Source organism: Schistocerca americana, chromosome 1 (assembly GCF_021461395.2).
Source record: "Schistocerca americana isolate TAMUIC-IGC-003095 chromosome 1, iqSchAmer2.1, whole genome shotgun sequence".
NCBI classification, from domain to species: Eukaryota; Metazoa; Arthropoda; class Insecta; order Orthoptera; family Acrididae; genus Schistocerca; species Schistocerca americana.
In genome coordinates this window covers 1,059,601,981-1,059,624,299 of record NC_060119.1, presented here as the reverse complement: position 1 = coordinate 1,059,624,299, position 22,319 = coordinate 1,059,601,981, and the positions used below count along the sequence as shown (strand labels likewise).

The window sequence follows — 22,319 nt, the reverse complement described above, 5'->3', positions numbered from 1 at the left end:
GTCCCAACTGCAGTCTGCCAACCTAACAAATACCAAGATATACAAAAATGTGATTTTAAATATTTCATATAATTGATGACCGAATTTAAAAATTTAACATGCTATCAAAATCATTCATTATGAGAATCTTATATTAAAGTTTTAACACAGTCTGACAGCTATAAAAGTATGTAAAAGTCTTGTGGCAATGTAACTCGTGGCACGCCAAATACTCTGAATATATCCATCCAGTATTTGAGAATGAGAAAACTTTAAACATAATTTCAAACTTGTTCTAAACTTTTTCTCACCTAAATGTCAAACACTTAAAGTAACCAGATGTTTGAAATTATTTTATACATGGGAGTTGGATTTAAACAAGATAGCCACCTCAATGTACGAGGGTGAGTCAAATGAAAACCTTAAATATTTTTTAAAATATTATTCATTGTGCAAGAGTGGTACAAAGCTGTATCACTTTTCAACATAATCTCCCCCACACTCAATGCAAGTCCTCCAGCACTTACAAAGTGCATAAATTCCTTTAGAAAAAAATTCTTTTGGTAGTCCGCACAACAACTCATGCATCGTGTGGCGTACCTCTTCATCAGAACAGAACTCCTTTCCTCCCATTGCATCTTTGAGTGGTCCCAACATATGGAAATCACTTGGGGCAAGGTCTGGTGAATATGGTGGATGAGGAAGTGAACCCTGGTTTCATCCCCAATAACGATTCTTGCAAGGAAGTCCTCACCTTCTCATTGAAAGCACCGAAGTAGTTCTTCACAAGCATCAACACATTGTTCTCTCATTTCAGGAGTCAGCTGCCTTGGCACCCACCTTGCAGACACTTTGTGAAAGTGGAGCACATCATGCACAAGGTGGTGTGCTGACCCATGACTGATCTGGAAACGTGCTGCAATGTCATTCAGTGCCACTTGCAGTTTCCTTCACTATGGCTTCAACTGCTCCAATGTTCTGTGGAGTCACAACTCTTTGTGCATGACCTGGACGAAGAACATCTTCCACTGACGTCACACCATTTGCGAACTTCCTACTCCATTCGTAGACTTGCTGCTGTGACAAACATGCATCACCATACTGAACCTTCATTCGTCAATGAATTTCAATAGGTTTCACACCTTCAGTATGCAAAACCCAAATAACAGAACGCTGTTCTTCCCTGGTGCAAGTTGCAAGTGGGGCGGCCCTCTTTATACTGATACTGCGACGATGTGTGTGCATCTGCACTCTGCTGCCACCCACAGGCCATTCCGCACGCTGTTTGTAGCACGCTTACCAACTTAAAGGATAACGGTGTGAAATTTCGATTTGTTGTTACAAATTTAAGGTAATCATTTGACTCAACCTCTTACATATAAAAAAAGAATTGGATCAGACTGAAGTAAGTTACAAATGCAAATGGTGCCTACTAATTTGTGGTAACTGGACAGGGAAGTAGTACTGATGGTAATTGATGAGTTAACTGTGATAAGGCCAGAATAAAAATTCTTTTGGGCCCTCTGAGGAAGTAATTTATAATCTAGACATCCCTGTTCCAAAAAATTCTGTGCCAGCACAAAAAGCGGAAGTTACACTACTTTCCCCTCCCCTTCTCCTGAAAATATGAAATTAAGAGATGCAAACACACATACTTTTACATTCATAATGCTATGGCCATAGAGAAATCGCACTTACCTCCAGAAGGTTATTCATCATATCATCTCTTGGAGTTTCATGAAATTTTTTCCTCAACAATTCTGTTACTGTGTAACAGTTTTCACAAGTTTTTACCTCACTTTGTGGCTTGCTCTGAAAACACACATCACATTACATTACAGGGTGGAAATTCTCCAACACAATAAAACACAGAATTGTAAATACAGGAAATGTCACACACACACACACACACACACACACACACACACACACACACACACACACACAGAGAGAGAAAGAGAGAGAGAGAGAGAGAGAGAAATTGATTTCTAGTTATAAGGAGACAGTATGGCTGGCAGAATTCCAGTACTGTTGATACAAATTAAGAAGTACAGTGAAATCTATTCTCATCTTTTGGACCTTTTAATTCAATCATCAAGAAACGAAGAGGGACATGTTTCTGAAGGTTGGAGAGTAGGAGCTAGTCATTGAGACTCCAGGATGAGAGGGACCCACCTATGCGATGTCAACAGGAGAGAGAGTATTTCCCCTATTCTTCACATGGGGTGCAGCCCTGTCTTAATGACCTGCCCCTTCTTCTCAACCTTCCGAATAACAAAGATCTCCCCTTCGAATTCTTACACTCATGTCTTTAATGGTTCTGTCAATGTACTGTGCAAACTATAATGGACAATGACCAGAACTAGGCTACTATCTTACACAATAACCTGTAAATGAGAGCTATGTAGCAACACATATAAAAACATGTATTAACTGCCTATGAACTAGTTGGTTCTACATAATTTCAGTAAAAATTTTGCACATGAAAAATGTATCACAGAAGCAACAAAATACAAGGTGCGACAATAACGTAATGAGACTCAATTTTTTTTCCAAGATAAGGTAATCCTGCAGGCTTGCATAGGCACAGTATTTTCGACCTTTGTCTATGAGCTGCTTCTAGTTCAAGCGGCATATCAACGGAACTGCTCAGTCGCAAGTTGTGCTGTAATAAGTTAACATGTGTTTGTGTCTATCGTCACGGAAATGGAACCGCATAATATTGTGCAATGGTATGCCATTTCTTTTTGCGTTAAATTGGGTGAAAATTTGATGACAACTTATGGTAAGCTTCAGAAGGTTTTTGGAGAGGAGGTTATGTTAAGAGATTAAGTTTTTCGTTGGCAAAAAAGGTTTAGTGAAAGCAGAACAAATGTTGAAGATGAAGACCTCAGTGGACGACCATCAACCTCACGGATGGATGTCAACTTGGCGAGGGTGTGTTAACTCTTACGATCTGATCTAAGATTATCCGGGAAAATGATTGCAGAAGAACTGAACGTCAATCGAGAAACGGTTCGTCTAGTAATAACTGAAGATCTTGGTATGAGAAAGATTTGGGCAAAATTGGTCTCCATCACGATAGTGCATCATCCCATACTGCTGTGTCAGTACAACAATTTTTAAACTCTCTATCAAATTTCAGTACTCCCACAGCCACCTTATTCAACAGATATTGCTCCGTGCATCTTTTTTTATATTACCAAGAGTCAAAACGGCAATCAAGGGACACCATTTTCAAACTACACAAGATGTCCAAAAAGCTGTGACGAGAGTCGTGGAGGATATTACAGACGATGAGTTCCAGAAATGTTACTATCAATGGCAGAAGCGCTGGAAAAGTGTATGCAATCAGAAGGGAACTACTTTGACGGGGAGAACACTAAACTTTACTAAAACTGTAAGTAACATTTTTTTCACATCAGTCTCATTACTTTATTGTCACATCTCGTATATTGGGAAATGAAGAGACACACAGTCTATACAACATAAAATCTTATTCAACACAGTAGATATAAGAACATATATCAGATGGTTTAAAACAATTGCTGGCTCTTGGACTTCCTCAGTCCTGTTGGTTTTTTGAGGTATTATGAAACTTTGGCATTTGGAATTACATTTGATCAACAGGACTTAGTACAATTTACGAGCTGAAGACTGCCAGCTATTAACAATGCTTCCATCTCCTATATTACAGTCCCTACACAGAAAGAAGAAACTAAGATAAGGTTTTACCATCATATCAACAAGAGCCCAGATTCTTGTTAGAATTGCATTCCTGCCATGATCACAAACAAATGGTACACATTTCTTTACATTAATAATAGGTGCAGTCACCCCAAAGTAACTTAAAACGTCCAGGGAAAGTAATAATCTCCCTCCACACAGTATTTTATATATTACATAAAAACCAGTGAACATGAAAGCATTACAAATTACAAACCACAGCAAAGGCTTCCCAATTGTTTGATGAGTCACTAAACAAGAATGCACACAGTGTTGCTATACATTAAAAATTGAGGCTTTTTTCTAGAACTTACTCCATGTTGCTTAGCCAAGAGCTCATCAATATGAGCATTGTTGCAAAGGCCAGCTACGGCACACACAACTTGAGGATTCATCTCTGAAGCCAGGGTTTCCACCAACTCCGGAACAAACTCATCTGCAAGTTTCATGCATTCTTTAGCAACCGGTTTCAATGGAATTAAAGCACATGTCCCATCAAAAACTTCTTTCAGCTCTTCCTGTGGGGAAAAAAAAGTTATTAGGAAACTAAGCATTCGAGTCTTCATTTTATTTAACACATTTACATCGGATACTTTCAGTATGCAGCTCAAACACACAGAGATTACACCAAAACACAAATGTTTGGACAATGCAGTAAAGAGAAGAAGTTTGTGGTTCAAGGCATTTTGCATGTGTATCTCTGCCTGCTGTATTGAAATATGTGCTCAGATTATCTCATTTCAAGTTGTTTGCACACGCTGTGTGTGGGACATATTTATTACAGTTGTGTGAAAATAAAAATAGCATAGATCCTCACAAGCATACAGAGGACTAGTTATTCCTACTGCAAAGGAAAAAGACTTCGCATCAAAATTTGACATGTTTTAACACATTCAGTAGTCTTACAACACATGAAATAAGATCATTAAGTTACCTTTGATATGTATAAATGCTCAGATGAGGATTTGCCATGGCAAATAGTATGCTTTATTGCCCAGAAGTTATCACTCTTTCTCACAACTCTAACTCAAAGCTGTACGTAATATTTCTTCTGCTGCACTTGATGCAGCCACAACATTGAAGTTGCACAAAACTTTCATTCAAAAAATAATTTGAAATTGTTATGCAAGTATGTTGGTTTTCTCTACCAGAGAAAATGTATTAATAGGATATCGGAGTGACACTGGCTCTCTGGTGGTAACAAATTGGGGCCACAGGGAACATGCAGTTCACAAAAAACATTAGCAATTGATTGGTAACACAACTGGTGTGTATTCTACATAACTAAACTTCTGAAGCCCAGAATTTAGGAAACTGTATGCAGTTCTGTTAACTGCTCAACAGGTATGAACTTAAAGAGATTTATTCTACAGATGGAGGATACAAAAAACTGAAAACTTTTCTCAGGTTTATGTATGTCTGCAGGCTTTCGTGGCTGTTGTCAGTGAAGGTGAAACATTCTGGGATGTTAGACTGCATCATATTTATTCTTCAAGATCAATGTTTTAACTCCTCACCTGGGATCTTCTTCAGGATCATGTGGTGTCCAGATAACTGAACACAGCTGAGTGAGGGGGTTGAAATGGCGATTGTGCTCAAGCAATATGATGTACTGTAACAATCTACAAGATTTTACCTTCAGTTTTGTTAGGAAGTTCTTGTGGAAATTTTTGGAGGATGATAGAATGGGAGTTGCACCACAATAGTACCTGTTTAATACAAAAAATTAATAGTAAATCAGGAGGAGGAAGTGTGGTAGTAGCATAATCAACACAATGGCTAGTCAGTGTTAAACTCTTTTCATCTCAGTCATCACACTTTAAGAGCCAAGGATGTTTTAGTGAAATTTTCTTCATGAATTCACTTTTACAACACAACAAAGGTTAGGAAGTTATTTTTGTAGTTTCCATAGATGTGGTAAACACTGCACATGTGAAACTGGATGCAGGCATAAAGCAGGGTTCGAACAGGATAATAAACTATAGAGGCAATACTTAGCCCATACATTTGTTTTGTATGGGAGCGGGGGAGGGTGGTGAGTAAGAGGATTTGTTGCATCTATAATGGATATTTAGAAATAGTGTGTAGCTGGGATCTATAGCCAAGGAGAGAGTAAATCTGTTAATTAAAACACTTATAAATTTTTACGTTAAGTAACATTGATAAACAAGATTACAGAAAACTTGTACAGCAGAACTTCAGAAAGTGTTAAATTTAATAATATGCTCTAACTTCATTTTGAAATATCTGGAGATTTTCAGTTTCCTGCCTGATGGCTACTGGTACTTTCTTACAGCAGTGCTCCCCAATCTGCGGGTAATTACCCTCTGGGGGGTAAAAACAAAATAGATTCAATGATGATATAGAGACCGCTACAAATTATGTTTTTGAAAGGCATTACTACTACCACAATTACAGTCGAGTCTAAGTTGTCATAAATCATCACCAACCATTTAACATCCACTCCTACATAAAAGCCTCCTCTTAAATACAAGAGGTGAGTCAAATTAAAACCTTAAATATTTTTTAAAATATTATTCATTGTGCAGAAGTGGTACAAAGCTGTATCACTTTTCAACATAATCTCCCCCACACTCAATGCAAGTCCTCTAGCGCTTACAAAGTGCATAAATTCCTTTAGAAAAAAATATTGGGGTGTCCGTACAACCACTCGTGCACTGCGTGGCGTACCTCTTCATCAGAACGGAACTTCTTTCCTCCCAATGCGTCTTTCAGTGGTCCCAAAATATGGAAATCACTTGGGGCAAGGTCTCACCAGAGTAAGACACTCAAAATTAGGTCTGCGATTGTAACTGTTGTACAGGCAGTGTCGGGCCTTGCATTGTCATGTTGCAAAAGAACACCTGCTGACAGCAATCCACGTTTTGATTTGACTGCAGGCCGCAGATAATTTTTTAGGAGATCTGTGCATGACACACTGGCAACAGTGGTCCCTCTAGGCATGTAATGCTCCAAAATGACGCCTTTTTGTCCCAAAAAGAGTCAGTATAACCTTCCCTGCTGATGGTTCTGTTCGAAACTTCTTTGGTTTTGGTGATGAGGAATGGCGCCCTTCCTTGTTCGCTCTCCTCGTTTCCGGTTGGTGGAAGTTAACCCAGGTTTTGTCCCCAGTAACGATTCTTGCAAGGAGGCCATCACCTTCTCGTTCAAAGCGCCGAAGAAGTTCTTCACAAGCATCAACACATCGTTCTCTCATTTCAGGAGTCAGCTGCCACGGCACCCATCTTGCAGACACTTTGTGAAACTGGAGCACATCATGCACAATGTGGTGTGCTGACCCATGACTAATCTGGAAACATGCTGCAATGTCATTCAGTGTCACTCACGGTCTCCTTCACTATGGCTTCTACTGCTAACATGTTCTGTGGAGTCACAACTCTTTGTGCATGACCTGGACGAGGAGCATCTTCTACTGAAGTCACACCATTTGCAAACTTCCTACTCCATTTGTAGACTAGCTGCTGTGACAAATATGAGTCACCGTACTGATCCTTCATTCGTCGATGAATTTCAATAGGTTTCACACCTTCACTATGCAAAAACTGAATAACGGAAGACTGTTCTTCCCTGGTGCAAGTTGCAAGTGGGGTGGGCATCTTTATACTGATACTGCGATGGTATGTGTGCATTTGCACCATGCTACTACCTACAAGCCATTCTGCACGCTGTTTGTAGCACGCTTACCAACTTACAGAATAATGGCGTGAAATTTCGATTTGTTGCAAATTTAAGATTTTCATTTGACTCACTCTCGTATTTCCGTCACTGCTGTCTTCAGTGATACAAATCCCTGTCACTACTGCATATCATCCAACTGCCCTCCATGAGTTTGCATTCTGTCTCCTGTTATTTACCGGAATCCAAGAAAGAACTTCCTTTGGCCGTCTACTACCACCTCCTTGGCTACTGACCAGCCCATCTCATCTCAACCCCCCCCCCCCCCCAATCTCTATTGTAGTTAGATCTTCCACTTTTGTCTGTACCCAAATCTATTTATTTGCTTTCTTGTCTCTTCCCAGTAATTGGGAACATTTATCTCTCCGCTGATTGTCAAGCCATCTTCAATTTTTGAATGGTTTTTGTGCTAAAAGACTACACTCACTGTCGTGTGAAAATTGGTCATGTGGATTATTTGTAAACAATCAGTTTAGTTCACTTTAAATAGTTTATTGGAAACTTAGTTTACGAAGAACACTAGCACAATTTTACACTTTTGTTTATTTCTTTTGCTGTTGATCCAGTGGTCTCAGTTATCACTCTTAATTGAGAATTAATTTCCAATAGTAACTCCCCTCCTGATTAGGGAAACAGACAACTAAATACAGGGTGGCCATAAGTCAGCTGTAACCAGCAATTCTTACAGTTTTGTTTTTCCCACCATGGTGGTTTTCAGCTATGAACTTTATTAGTGTGTAGTACCAATGGCAGTTGACAGAAGCAGTTTTAGGTTATGTTGTCATTATTATTTGAGAATAGATGAACAGGAAGTGAACTACAGACGTAAGTGTGTGTGTGTGTGTGTGTGTGTGTGTGTGTGTGTGTGTGTGTGTTTCCAGGTAGGTCAGACTTACTACAGAAAAGGATCTACTGTCACATTGTGTTTTGTGTGAAAAAAAAAAAAAAAAAAAAAAAAAAAAAAATCAAGGAAAAAGCTTTCAAAGTGCATTGAAAAGCACAAAAAACAAACGAAGGATTCAGAGAAAGCATTCTTGAGCACGGTACAGTATAGTGACTGACATTTGCCTTCTAGAGGATTGAGATTTGGGATAGCCAACCACACATTGAGCTCTCATCGGCACAAGGCGTGTTAGGAAAAAAGGAAGTCTCCCCCCCCCCCCCCCCAAAAAAAAAAACCCTCATGGTACATGCTTATTTCTTGTACGTCTGAACGCTTTGTTACATTTCTTCCATTGAGAGATGCGAAAACTAAATTACTCCATCTAGTGACTATCTGCCTTCACCACACTGCTGGCATGGAACATTTACTATGCTTTACAAAGCTAGGAACAGCAGATAAACTGCAGCAGTTTTTAATGCGAGTTAGGAATTGGAGGATTTCTTTTCTTAAAATAGTGGCTTCTCTAATAATTTTACTCTGTTACATTTGAGATGACAAGTACAATAGCTTGTAACAGTTTAGTAATGAGAAAAGACTATTAATTTAGTTTCCAACAACTACCTCACTTTCATGATGTCTATTGTAACTCACTCCTTGTCACCAAACGTTCTCCTATACAACATAATCTATACAAGAAGATAAATGAATGAATAAGCGAATGACGAAAATGTGCTGTTCCAATGACACATTATAATTATGTAATGACAAAAAGTAAACCTAGTTTACAAGTTATCACAAAACTTTCAAAATGTGTGGATGCTCAAAGGATTGATAAGAATGCTCTGATAAGTAGGAATACATTAAAAAGGAATGCGAACAACTGTGTGTGAATGACAAAACATATACCAATGAAACTGACTTGGAAGAAAACTGCAGTCCAGTTTTAAACGATTGATAAGCAAGCTATATAGGTTCAGTTCTCACAGTGGCAAGTGTTTTTTATTTTCCTTCTTCATCTGAAATCTGTTAGTATCTGCTGCTTTTTGTTGTGAACACAAATTAGAAAATATTGTACATTTGTGCGCATTTGCCAGCCACATTTGGTACAATTTTTACTAATTTTCTTGAATTTATTTCAAATTTTCTAGATTACTCTTACCTGAGTCTCATTACTCTGCAGCTGGGCTCTAGCTTCTCCCACCATGTCTTTGCAAATTTTGCAGACATCGTCATTATCTTCCGGAAGAACCTTGTATCGCCAAACAGTTTGTATGCAGTGCTTTATAGCATGACAAGCTTTAGCATTTCTGAAATAAAAATTTTTTCTTTATTAAGAAAATGTCCATGACAATAGTGAATATATATATCTACACTTACATGCCAGTAACTGATCTGGTCCTGAGAAACAACTCTCTCGTATGTTGTTTAGTTTCCAAGCTACTATTATCAGAGAGAAAGACAGGGAAACGTTCAAAGAGATAATCAGAATGTAGAAGTATGTGTAGACAACAGGAAAATATTTATAGGAAATTTAGAAGCGTGCTCTACATCAAATACAGATTTTTAAAAATATGTCTTCTCAGTTCAAAGGCGATTGTCAATCAACTGAAGTTGACTTATGAAATCATTTCAGAAAAAAATTTCTTTTGTTCCAGGCTTGAATTTGTTCTGCATTTTCAATATGAAGGGAACCAGTAGCTGAAGAGCTACTTTTGGAAACTTTGGAAATTCAAACTGCCACCTAATGATTTAAGCGAAGTACAGAGCTGAAAGCTTTATGAGAATTTTCTGTCAAACAAAAGACACTTTCATGATGATTCTCTGGCCTGGAATTCACTGATGAAATGACAATTTGCCATCATTAAGTCTTACTGCTCTCATAATATATCTTTTACATACCTCATTCAATAATGATTTTTCTAATAAGGATTGTAATATCTGCTAAAGTCTGCACCTGAGACTGGACTGGTAAATAAAGTGAGCAATGCTGGGAAATATAATTTGCATGGTCAAAAATGGCCACAGAATGTCATATTAAACTGACTAATAAGGTGACAACAATCACTTTCTTCAGCTGAAGATGCAGATGTGGGGATGTGTAAAACACTTAGCATAAGTTTGAGCTCTCTTGGTGCTTTCCTCCTAAAAATGAAAGTCAGCAAATTTAACAATGGGCTTCATCAAGTGTGAAGTTTGTCATTCACTGAGACTTATGGTCAGTTAATTGATAGTGTGAGAAATAAACTTATTCTTGCCAGAGCTTCAAGCAAGTCACAACGGAAGAAAAGTTTTTCTGAGGATGATGAATTCAGCAGACTTTGTCCATGTTCATATTGATTGGGTGAATAGTGAAAAGCAAAAGTGACTGCTGCTAAACTGCTACTCAATTTTGAAAGAGAGAAATATTGCTTTAGGAGTAACTTTTGCCCTGAGATTGGCTTCACTAAAACCTGAGGCCCAATGCCTAAATGACCTGCAACTGTATGGCTTGCAGTCAGCTTGTTGTGACAAACTACAGATCTTTAATCAACACCGGCAGTATGCAGCACACAGAGTCAAAGGGCCATATGCTTATCAGTGCAGCAGCTGTCAAAGAAAAAACGTGTTTCTGAGTTATATCTTTCCAATCCGCACAAGACAGTGGTGGTGGTGATGTGAGCAAACACTGGGTGCTAACAGATCATGCACCACCTGAGAGTTTAATATATCATATCGTGTAAATGTGAAGGAAACCCAAGATCTGATGGAGTAATAGCTCTGTTACATTTCGAAGAGTGTTATTCATTTCTTATCCAAGATTCTGTGCCCAGTTTTCATTGGGGAAACAGTCTAGCTATAGTGCAGCCTATATTGATTTATTAACCTGAAAATTAACAAAAAGTGCGAAAGCTAACGCGTCATGACAACCTATGGCATGACAAGAGTGGCTGTTCCTGTTTTTATGACAGCACTGGTGAACTTTCTGAAACACATGGTGGTTGAATTACAGAAACTTTTTTAGTGTAATAATCGAACTGTTGCCAAGAATTTGGTATAAAGGCTGAACAGAACTTCTTTGATACCAGCTATGTATCATCTGCCTGTGACTGAGTTGGAGGAACTACCTAACAACTCGCTGCAAGGGCTTGAAGCAGCCAAAATAAAACCAAATTAACAAACTCTGCACCCCCCCCCCCACACAAAAAAAACTTAACATAAAATTACTTTTTATGGCAATGAGAATAATCTAGGATTGCCTAAGAATGAAATCTCCAGCTTCTCTATCAGTTGTGAAAGATTCAAGTGAAATGAGCTTCTGGAGGCTTTCAGCCATTTATTGCCAAAATTTCAGTGGGTTTAGAGAATCAGCAACAGTTTGAAGTTTTAACTTTGCAGTATGTTGTCTGCATCTATGACAAAATTAAGTGGGTTGATAAGAGTTTTGAAATTTTACGTTAATTACAACTCAGGATGGATACATGCGAAGTCCCTGATCAGCATATTATTGAAAGGCTGCTGATCAGTATATTACTGAAAGGCTGAGAGTTCCTGAAACATGTTCTTTTTGGTGTCAACTCCATCCTTTATGTTCTCATTTAAAAAACTGATTCAAAATTTATATTGTTACAAATTGGTAAATGGATATTTGTGTTAACAGAAACTGAAGATGGAATTCATTAGGTAACCCAGATTTGGGGTTGGGTTGTTTTGGGGGAAAAGACCAGACAGCAAGGTCATCGGTCTCATCGGATTAAGAAAGGACAGGGAAGGAAGTTGGCTGTGACTTTCGAAGGAACCATCCTATCATTTGCCTGGAGAGATTTACGGAAATGACGGAAAACTTAAATCAGGATGGCCAGACACGGAGAGAGAACCGCTGTCCTCCCAAATGCGAGTCCAGTGTGCTAGCCTAAGCCAGATTTGGGAATGTTGGCTAAGCAGTGCACAATGAGGCTAAGGAACCTCTAAAGCAACGCACTAACAGGCTTTGGAGAACGCAAAGCCCATTGTTGAGGTTGCCTGGGTATCAGATGTGGCCATTTCATAATGGAGATGGCATTTCCTATAGCACTGTAGTATAAACTTTTGCTTACAATGGACTTTGCTGAATTCATATGTTCACTCACAATGAGCTACTCAATTTGTAAGACAAATGTCTACTGACACGATTTTTCTTTGCATTTAAAAATTGCAACTTTTGCTTGGCATGTTATAATTTGAGGTCTCTTGCCATCAAATATAATTTACAGTTCTGAAACATCAAAATGCTGAAAAGAAAGAACCACATCTGCTTACTGAAAATTTTGCATTAACATACCTTGGATAAATACGAATGTATGTGAAAAAATACCAAAACAAAAGTAAGATATCTTGCACATTAAAACCTGCTGTTTCTAATGACTGTCGAACTGCATTAGAGGTGGGGGCATTTTCAGATCTGAAGATTGCGTAGATATTAGGGAAAAATTTTGAGGAATTAACAGCCTCCAACCATCTCAAGAACAATCCATTCTCCAAAGCTAAATTTTATGATCCTAAAGAAGCACAAAGAGAGCAACCACCATACAGCACAATGTTTTACACCAAATAATCCAAGAAATAATTATTTGAAATTAACATTTTTTGGTCGAAAGACTGTTCTGGAACACACTGTGTGGTGGTGATTACTACCAATATGAATATGAAGTATAGTTATGTCATGTTCTGTAGATCATTTTCCCAATTATTTTATCGATATGATGTGGAAGAAGTCAGATTACAAGATATACACACGACTAGTGTTAATATTAATATTACTGAAATTTTTAGTTCTAAACATGCAACTACTTTTAGAGGTACAATTTTTTTTTTACCATTTCGGAAACAGAAACTCGTCCATGGAGTAAAAGGAATTGTTCAAAGGATGTGATTTTACACTAGACTTAGAACTTGATCTGCTACCTGCCAGACACTTTATGTTGTTGGGCAAATGAGCAAAGATTTTTGTTGCTGAATAATGCACTCCTTTTTGAGTAAGTGACAGCTTCAATAATGGACAGGAAAGGTAATTTTTCCCTCTAGTGTTGTACGCATGATCATCACTGTTCTTCGCAAACTGAGACGGATTATTTGGAACAAATTTTATTAGTGAAAATATGTACTCTGATGGCGCAGTGAAAATACCTAACTCCTTGAAAAGGTACCTACATGACATCCTTGGGTGAACACCACTAATTATTCTCACTGCTCTCTTTTGTGCACTCAATACTTTATGTCTAAAGTGGTGAGTTACCACAGAAAACTATTCCTTAAGACATTATTGAGTGGAAATATGCGAAGTATGTCAGGAGTCTCATCTGTTTATTGCCAAGACTAGCGATTATACAAAGAGCGAAAGAAGCTGAACTTTGTTGTTTGAGAAGATCAGTAATATGCTTCTTCCAGTTCAAGTTATCAATGTGAACACCCAAAAATTTGGAGAAATCTACCCTGTTAACTGAGCCCTGTTCATATGCTACATCAATTGTTGGTATTTCTCAATTCGGTGTACAGAACTGGATACAGTGAGTTTTTTCAAAATTAAGGGAGAGTTCATTTTCTGAGAAACACTTAATTCTTAGAAAGACATCCTTAACAGCATCTTCGGCTGCTTTTTCTGGAATGGGATTTATTATAACACTTGTGTCATCTGCAAAAAGTACTAGTTCTACTTGCTGAACGTTAAGTGGGAGGTCATTCACGTGAATAAGGAACAGCAGGACCTAAAATTGAACCCTGTGGGACTCCCTTTGTGATGACTCCCCATTCACCAGAATTTACCAACCTCCCAACATGATTTGTGCTACTCAGCACAACTTTTTGCTTTCTGTTCATTAAGTATGATTCAAATCAGCTGTGTGTACAGCCTTCAGTTCCACAAAACCTGAGTTTTTCTAAGAGTGTGACATGACCCACACAGTCAAATGCCTTCGAGAGATCACAAAAAATACCAACTAGCGATAATTTGTTATTTACGACTCTTACTATTTGATGGGTAAATGTGTAGATAGCATTCTCAATGGAGTAACCCTTCCAGAATCTGAACTGTGACATGCTGAGTAAATTATTTTCACTTAAATGTGAGACTACTCTTGAATACATAACTTTTTCGAATATTTTAGAAAATGAAGTCAGCAATGAGATTGGTGTATAATTATTTAAGTCACTCTTGTCCCCTTTCTTATGAGGAGGTTTGACAATTGCGTATTTCAATCTGTCTGGAAAAATTCCCTGTGCCAGCGAAGCATTACATGTATCGCTGAGGACTCCACTTATTAAATTAGAACAACGCTTCAAAATTCTGTTAGAGACTCCATCAACATCACTTGAGCTCTTGTTTTACAATATATTTATAATTCCCTTAATTTCAGTGGAGGATGTTGGTGCTATTTCAAAAGGCCTAAAGTCCTGAGGAATGACATTTTTAACATTTTTTTTTGCTTCTTCAATTGAACCCTTTAACCCTATTTATAAAATACTTACAATTTGTGAATAATCATTCACATCATCGTCATTTAGCTTTATTGCTACGGTATGCTGTGCACTGTCAGGCTGCCCCTCTCCCATTTGACAATATTCCATATAGTTTTAATCTTATTATCCGCATTACTAGTTTCTGTCAGAACACATAAGCTTCTCGACTTCTTAATGACTTTCCTTACAATATTACAGTATCTTTTGTAGTAAGTAAGTAACGTTGAATCCTGACTTATTCTGGCCTGTCCATATATTTCCCTCTTCCTCTTGCACGATATCTTAACTCCCTTAGTAAACCATGGATTACTTGACTTTGTAACGGCTTTTTCTGAATAATGTTTCAGGAAAGCAACTCTCAAATATTGAGACAAATTTGTGGGGGAATGAATTGAATTTGGCATCAGCATTATTTTCTGTGTATACTTCATCCCATTCTACCTCTTCTAGGCTGCACTTAAAGCTCTTTATCCTGTTCATGTTAATAAGCCTCCATGTCTTGTATGTATCTAAGAGAGAGTGCTGAAATGTATCTGGCTTCAGCTGAACACATTCACACAAAGGAAGATAATATGATGAAGCTCTCAGTGGTCAGGTCCACAATATATTTTTTTCCTATGTAATAATATTTTTATGTATTTTTGTCCCTCCTGTTCCCATGGAGAAGAACTGCTGATACAGGTGTACTGTATTAGTCAATCACAGTTTGTATTGCATTCGAAATCATGATTTTATGCATAGCACACAACAATTGAGAACACATCCCTACATACACAAATACATGTACGATCTGACACTGATAATTTTTAATGGCTGAAGCTGATTGTAACACAAAATAATACATGGAAGCAATAAGACTTTCAACAAATACTTATAATAGATGGCAGGAACAACTATTGAAAATCTCGTTTCATTTATGAATCAGTTGACTTTGTTGACACACCTGACATCCTTAGTAAGTATACACATTGAAGAGAAGTACTCCTTTATAACTATGACAACTTAATTAACACAGGTAATAACAGTTTAGGCCAGAACTGTGCTATTACTATCACTTTTAAGTTACAAACAGCTACTAATAAAAAAAATAACAATAAAAATCTGGATCAATTTTGTTATGGAATACCTGAAGGCGCAGCACGATACACACACATCAGCTGCACTGGGATAATCAAAATGAGAGGAGCAGATATACACAAGAACACAGTATTTGGTATATTTTGTTGCTAATCAGAAATACAGATACCAACAATTCATTTTTGTTACACTTTACCAAGTAAAGAAAGTAACAAACATCATGAAGACAGAAATAAAAAAATAATTTGAGAAATCACTCGAGACAATGAGAAAATTGGAGAGGGAGAAATCAGAGGTAGGAAAAGAAAAAAATTAACAAAACACCAACTCTAGCTATACAGGCGTACACGTAACCAAATGACGAAATTATCACAAAATGCAGCAAAAGAACATAAATGCTTACATGTAATGAACTGTCACCACTTCTAATGTAACACTTGCAACTTATTTAGTGGGACAGTGAGAGATGCATAGAAAAAGCTACTATAGCAGATTGAGTGTCAGATTACCTGCAACACCCAATGGCATTCTACATCTACACGATTACCTACTCTGCAATTCACATTTAAGTGCTTGGCAGAGGGTTCATCGAACCACGATCATACCATCTCTCTACCATTCCACTCCCGAACAGCGCGCAGGAAAAACAAACACCTAAACCTTTCTGTTCGAGCTCAGATTTCTCTTAGGCTATTTTATTTTGATGATCATTCCTACCTATGTAGGTTGGGCTCAACAAAATATTTTCGCATTCGGAAGAGACAGTTGGTGACTGAAATTTCGTAAATAGATCTCGCCGCGACGAAAAACGTCTTTGCTTTAATGACTTCCATCCCAACTCGCGTATCATATCTGCCACACTCTCTCCCCTATTACGTGATAATACAAAATGAGCTGCCCTTTTTTTTGCACCCTTTTGATGTCCTCCGTCAATCCCACCTGGTAAGGATCCCACACCGTGCAGCAATATTTTAACAGAGGACGAACGAGTGTAGTGAGCTGTCTCTTTAGTGGACTTGTTGCACCTTCTAAGTGTCCTGCCAATGAAACGCAACCTTTGGCTCGCCTTCCCCACAATATTATCTATGTGGCATTGTTGCCAGCTTGGAATTTACGTGGAAACTGCCGCAGACAAGAACAGTAGCCATCAATGTAGCTGTGACAGGGCATTGCCACTGAGACATTTACAAAATCTCTTTGTACATGATAAGAAGTGTGCACTAATCTGCTGCACCCAGCCCACTGAAACTGTCGGGGACCAACTTCTTCTACTTCAGCTATAGACCTCAAAGCAAAACCAATACAACTTACTTCAGTTACCCAAGAATATAATTCATATTAATGGCTAGGCATCTTGAGATATAGCAGTTAAACAGCATGAGTGCACACCAAAGCAAATTATTAGAAGATACACATATGCCCAAGGACTTACTGCCAGCCAAATCCCACAATAGGATAAGAAGAAAAAGAAGGCAACAGACTTTAAATGTAACACTGGATGCACAAATTATAAACACTGATGAGATCTTCTGTGATATCACTTCAAGATACAGATTCCATGAAGACACTGTTTACCAGAACTCTGATGCTGCCAAACCATTCCTCTGAAAACCTAATTACCCTATACGTCAAACATTCACAACTGCTGCAGCTGTGTCATTAGGTGTCTATACCACTCCAGGAAGAATACTTGCACATCTCCACCCACTTAATTACTGTGTACTGAATACCACAGAGTACTCCTGAGGCCCTCATAGGAAATAGACAAGGCACGTATTGTTTAATCAACACAAAGTACTTCCATTTCAGAATGAAATTGAGACCCCCCACTGAGTTTTTCCATTGTTTTCTTATTTGTTTATGGTGAATACCAGGATGGTTTCTTTGAAGACGACATGGGCAGTTTCCTCTACTGCCTTTACAAGTAGCTTAATGCTACTTTGACTAATTCTTCAGGGTATTTAACGTTACATTAGTAATCAGATTGTTAGAGGATGGGAGACGATAATTGAGCAGTTGGGTTAGGTTTTGTAGCAGGAGAGTTTAGAAAAAGTGTTGGTATTTCTTTTGAAGTTCTGTTTAACATAACTTTAATCATTTCTAACCTGCATTATTTTGGTCCTAAAAGAAAGACACATAGTTCTGCACGGAGAGAGAATACGTCTAGCAAATAAAACATTACATTCAAGTTAAAATTTACTAACCACACACAACTTCCTTATCTTTCACGGAATTATTTGAAAGAATGCCCCGTATTATGCACTGTTATACACAAAAAAACAATTTCTTACTAAAGGATACTAGTCTTTCATTTTCATCATTTCTATTCTTATACAACATGCACCAATAAGTGTTTGGTAGATGATGATCTCTTGTTTAAAAAAATCTTAAGGCAGTTCCTATTGCAAGGATCTATTCATACATTAGAAGAGTTCCTGAACTACAATGTTTAACATTTCTTGTACTGTAAATTGCAAATGTATGCCCAAATTTGTATTTGTAATACTGAATATTTTTATTGTGAACATATATTTTGCAATATTTATTTCTCTGTAACACTTATTATTTAGTAATCTTTATATCTAAAACGTAATTTTTTGTAGTGGGACCTAAGTTACTGTTTTTGTTTAGTTTTATGCATTACCATAAATTCTGGCCAAAAGCTTGTAAAATTGACACGTTCCATATCCTGTGATAGTGTCACGACAGGATCACCGGAACAAGAGATAAATAAATAAATAAAACTGAATTTCTTCAACGTCGGCATTACAAACGACACACTATAGTGTTCAAGAACCGCAATAATACAAGTACCACAGTATCATTTAACAACCACGAAATTCATTTTCACACAAATTTGAAGGATGGGCTTCATAAAATATGAAATGTTACACTCAAAGTTCTATATAAAGCACATAAAACGTAGAAGTACGCATTTACCTTAAGGAAATGACGGATCATTCACAGGCATTTTCCTGCTCATAATTAAAGTGTGGCAAGTCAATATCAACAATTACGAGGAACAAACAAAAACTATAGCGCTAAGACTAATTTACTAACCTAATATTCTCGCACCAGTATACAGGCCCCGTGCTGCACAACCTTGCCTCATCGTTCAGATATATTGATATCGGCGGATGTGCCGATATCATGGACACTGCAAACCAAAAGAATAAGAATAAGAACTACTTACCAATTCCTCTTCAAATTAAAAGCGAAAGCCTTTTCGGGAAACAAGTAATGCTTCGGAAACAAAGTAATAGCAACGACGTAATAAAACTGTCTCGAAAAGGATACGACGGGAAAGTATAGCTGTAAAATAGCACTATAACAACGACTCACCACAAATTAGTAAACACAAAACCACCACCCTCATATTGAAATCCTCAACCAACACTACTCAAACACTTCTCCTCCTCTTATAGACGAATACAACTGCGTCTCGTGATTTTCTGGCTGTCACCGTGAACAGTACTACCAACGTTGAGAAACAAATTGCAGCGCACAGCGACGACTATCGATGCAACACTTGTAGTGCCGCGAACATTGAAAGACGACAACGTTGCAATGCAATCTCACGAGTATGCGCTATTATCACCTACAGTAAGTTATGAATCCGTTTCGTAAACAGCAAGATACAAACAAGCACAGTTTTCTATGCGGTATGGCGTCAATTTGCGTGTGCGAGACCGCAATTCTACCCAATAGTGTCTGATTTAGGCATTGTGGAAAATAAACTGTAAGGAAAAAGTTGAAATCCCAATGTATGGTTAATGTACATATATCCAGGAGTGTTTCTCCCAACCTTAAAGGTCTTATAATTTTCATAACGCGCTGTACGTCGATCATTCTATTAAAACGGAAATAAACTTGGCGAGAGTAACTGAGGGCTATGATCAGTAATCTACTAGGAAAGTAACAAAGTAATCATAAAAGGCGTAGTTAGCCGGTTTTTTTTAAATTAATTTTATTGGGTATTTGTAGCAAACAATATAGCCAAGTTACGAAGGTCAATTTAAACATTTTTCTAAAACTTTCATCTTTGAAATTAATAACACTGAAAATCGTATGTAATCCATACGTGAATACAGAGAGCGAGGAAGTAACGGAATACTAATATAGGAAATATTTTCACTATCCATTCTAAGAATAAGAAAAAAAATCAGTTGCTCACAGGTTTATCAAAGAGAAAATACCCAAGATGGTTTCACCATTTCCTTCTGAAATTAGGAACTGTGTAAATGCTAACACAAGTATCAGTTGCAACAGCTTTTAAAACTCTTCTTATTGGATGGTACAACTTTGTTGTCACTTCACAACCAAAGGAGTCTGTCATAATTTTAACCACCACTGGCTCAGGATAGTATGTAGTCAGCGCACCCATGTGAAAATGTGGCTCTAGAAAGAAGCCAGTGTGTTTTCGAACTAATTGAAGTGCAGAACACTCAGACCTGATGTCTTTCTGGTCATTTTGCATATAATTATAAATATAGACCTGGTGCATGTGTATTATTGCATACACGGTGTGCTGTAAAATGTCCTAGTTAGTGAATCATTTTTCTTTCTCCATGAGTACAAAACTGCTCTATTTATTTCTTTGATAAGCATTTTGTTTAGCTCAAATAAGAAAAGGTAGAAAATAGTATTTAATAATCAATTAGTTAGGAGAAATCGCAAATAAATGCAATCATAGGCCACTGGCCTTTATGAGTATACATTTAGTGTTTTCTGTATATGATAAAATTGAGTTAGTTGTCAACAATATATCTGCAATAATTGCCACTGACTCTCAGATCAAATGGAAAACTTAAATTTAAAGAATTGTTTTGACTTCAAACTCTACATTTTGAAGCAAAAACATCTGCATACGGTGGTGGGCTCTACTGTGTAGACAAACTAGGTGGGCTCTACTGTGTAGACAAACTAAACTATCTCAAAGCGTTTTGGTATTTTAAAGGGTGCAAAATTTTGGGCATAAATTTCAAAGATTTAACAAATTGTGTTTGTTGGCCTATATTAGTGGTGGTTTAGCCTTCTGGCTAGTACACAGTGAAACCATTTTTATTGTGGTCATGCAAGCACCACACAAGTGTATCATTGCTAGCCTGTGTCTAACTGCCGATGGCCTGCAGGTGTGAGCTTACTGGAAGAGGCTTTCTCTGGTGTGGTGTCTGTTTAAATAAAGAAGCAATTGTTCCTATCCTAACTTGGCTCATAACGGAGGTACCACAAGCAGGACGATGGCGGACTTTTTGATCATGAACTTTACAACACAGAATAGGGAGCTCTCTCTGACATGGAATTATTTAAGTAAATTTCAACTTGAATGGGGAGAGGGGGCGAGGGGATGGAGGGGGGTTAGTTGGGATGGTGGCACAGGGTCCTTTCTCTCCCTGGTGTTTGTTTAAATAAAGGTGCTAGTAGATAGATTCAACCTTAGGTTAGGAGAAACAGTACACAGTGACCTCTGAGTGAATAGTGGCTTGGGAAATTGTGTCAAGTCCAGCAAACAGGCCTGGGTCTGCACAAACATCCTGTGACTCTATCGTCATAGAGCCAGTACCAGTATTACAGAACTCGGATTCTGACGGCACATAACCTGTCCCAATATGTCCCGGTCGCCATGTTCGATCGCTATCTTGTATTCCAGATCACTCATCTCAAATTCTGATGTCCCAATATGCCAGAATTCCACAATGTTATAAATAGCCTGAAAAGTCTGCTCCACTAGTCCACTTAGTGGACAACAGGTGTGGTCGTGGTAGAATGTGAATCACTTGCCATGGCGTCTCGGTGGGAGGCTACTATGCGAGTGTTAGTGAAGGGCGGTGGTGCGATGTGCTCTGGGGTCAGAGAGCTCTCACTGGTGTTTGTTGAAATAAAGAAGCATGTGGAGAGAAGCGAACTTATAGTTGGGTGAAGCATTGACCATACACCTCTGAGTGACTAGTAACCAGGGAAAACATGTCACAGGGACAGACTTGCATAAACATCCTCTGTCTCAGATGTCGTAGTACCAATATTCTGGAACTTGGAGTCTGATTTCGTAGAACCTCTCCCACTATCTCAGGTCTGTGCTAGTGTGCTTGAGTTCTACATTGTTAGAAATACCACAACAGGTCTGAGCAGGACTATGACACTATAGAACCAGTGTCAGTATTCCAGCTCTGTGCCAGTATCCCCCGGTCGCCACCTTGTGTTCTAGGTCAGCCATCTTGCATTCTGCCATCATAGGTCTACTGCTACCCGTATTCCAAGTCAGCCAGCATGAAAATGCATTGTCTTTGATTTTCTGTCAATTTACACTTAGGACAACGTCCCCACTCTCACATGAAACACACTAGCGTATTTGGGCTATTTTTTTAAATTTAGCGCCAATATTCTTGATTGCGCACCAAAATCTGAATTCTCGCCATTTTACACACAGGATAACTGGCCTTTGTCAGATGGGGTGGTCGTGAGCGAAACCCATGACTTATTGATGACG

General features: G+C 38.1%; 1 protein-coding gene across 1 annotated transcript in view; it reads right to left on the bottom strand.

The window, feature by feature from the left end:
- Positions 1-19,328, bottom strand: part of LOC124617216 (prosaposin) — a 66,922-nt gene extending 47,594 nt beyond the window's left edge. Inside the window, exons 1-5 of the mRNA XM_047145247.1 lie at positions 19,175-19,328; positions 18,893-18,989; positions 9,444-9,591; positions 4,020-4,223; positions 1,678-1,791 (exon numbers count right to left, since the gene is read on the bottom strand). Of these exons, the coding sequence (XP_047001203.1) occupies positions 1,678-1,791; positions 4,020-4,223; positions 9,444-9,591; positions 18,893-18,989; positions 19,175-19,208 (597 nt within the window). The 5' untranslated portion in view covers positions 19,209-19,328. The remainder of the gene's footprint in view (positions 1-1,677; positions 1,792-4,019; positions 4,224-9,443; positions 9,592-18,892; positions 18,990-19,174) is intronic.
- Between the last annotated feature and the right edge of the window lie 2,991 nt (positions 19,329-22,319).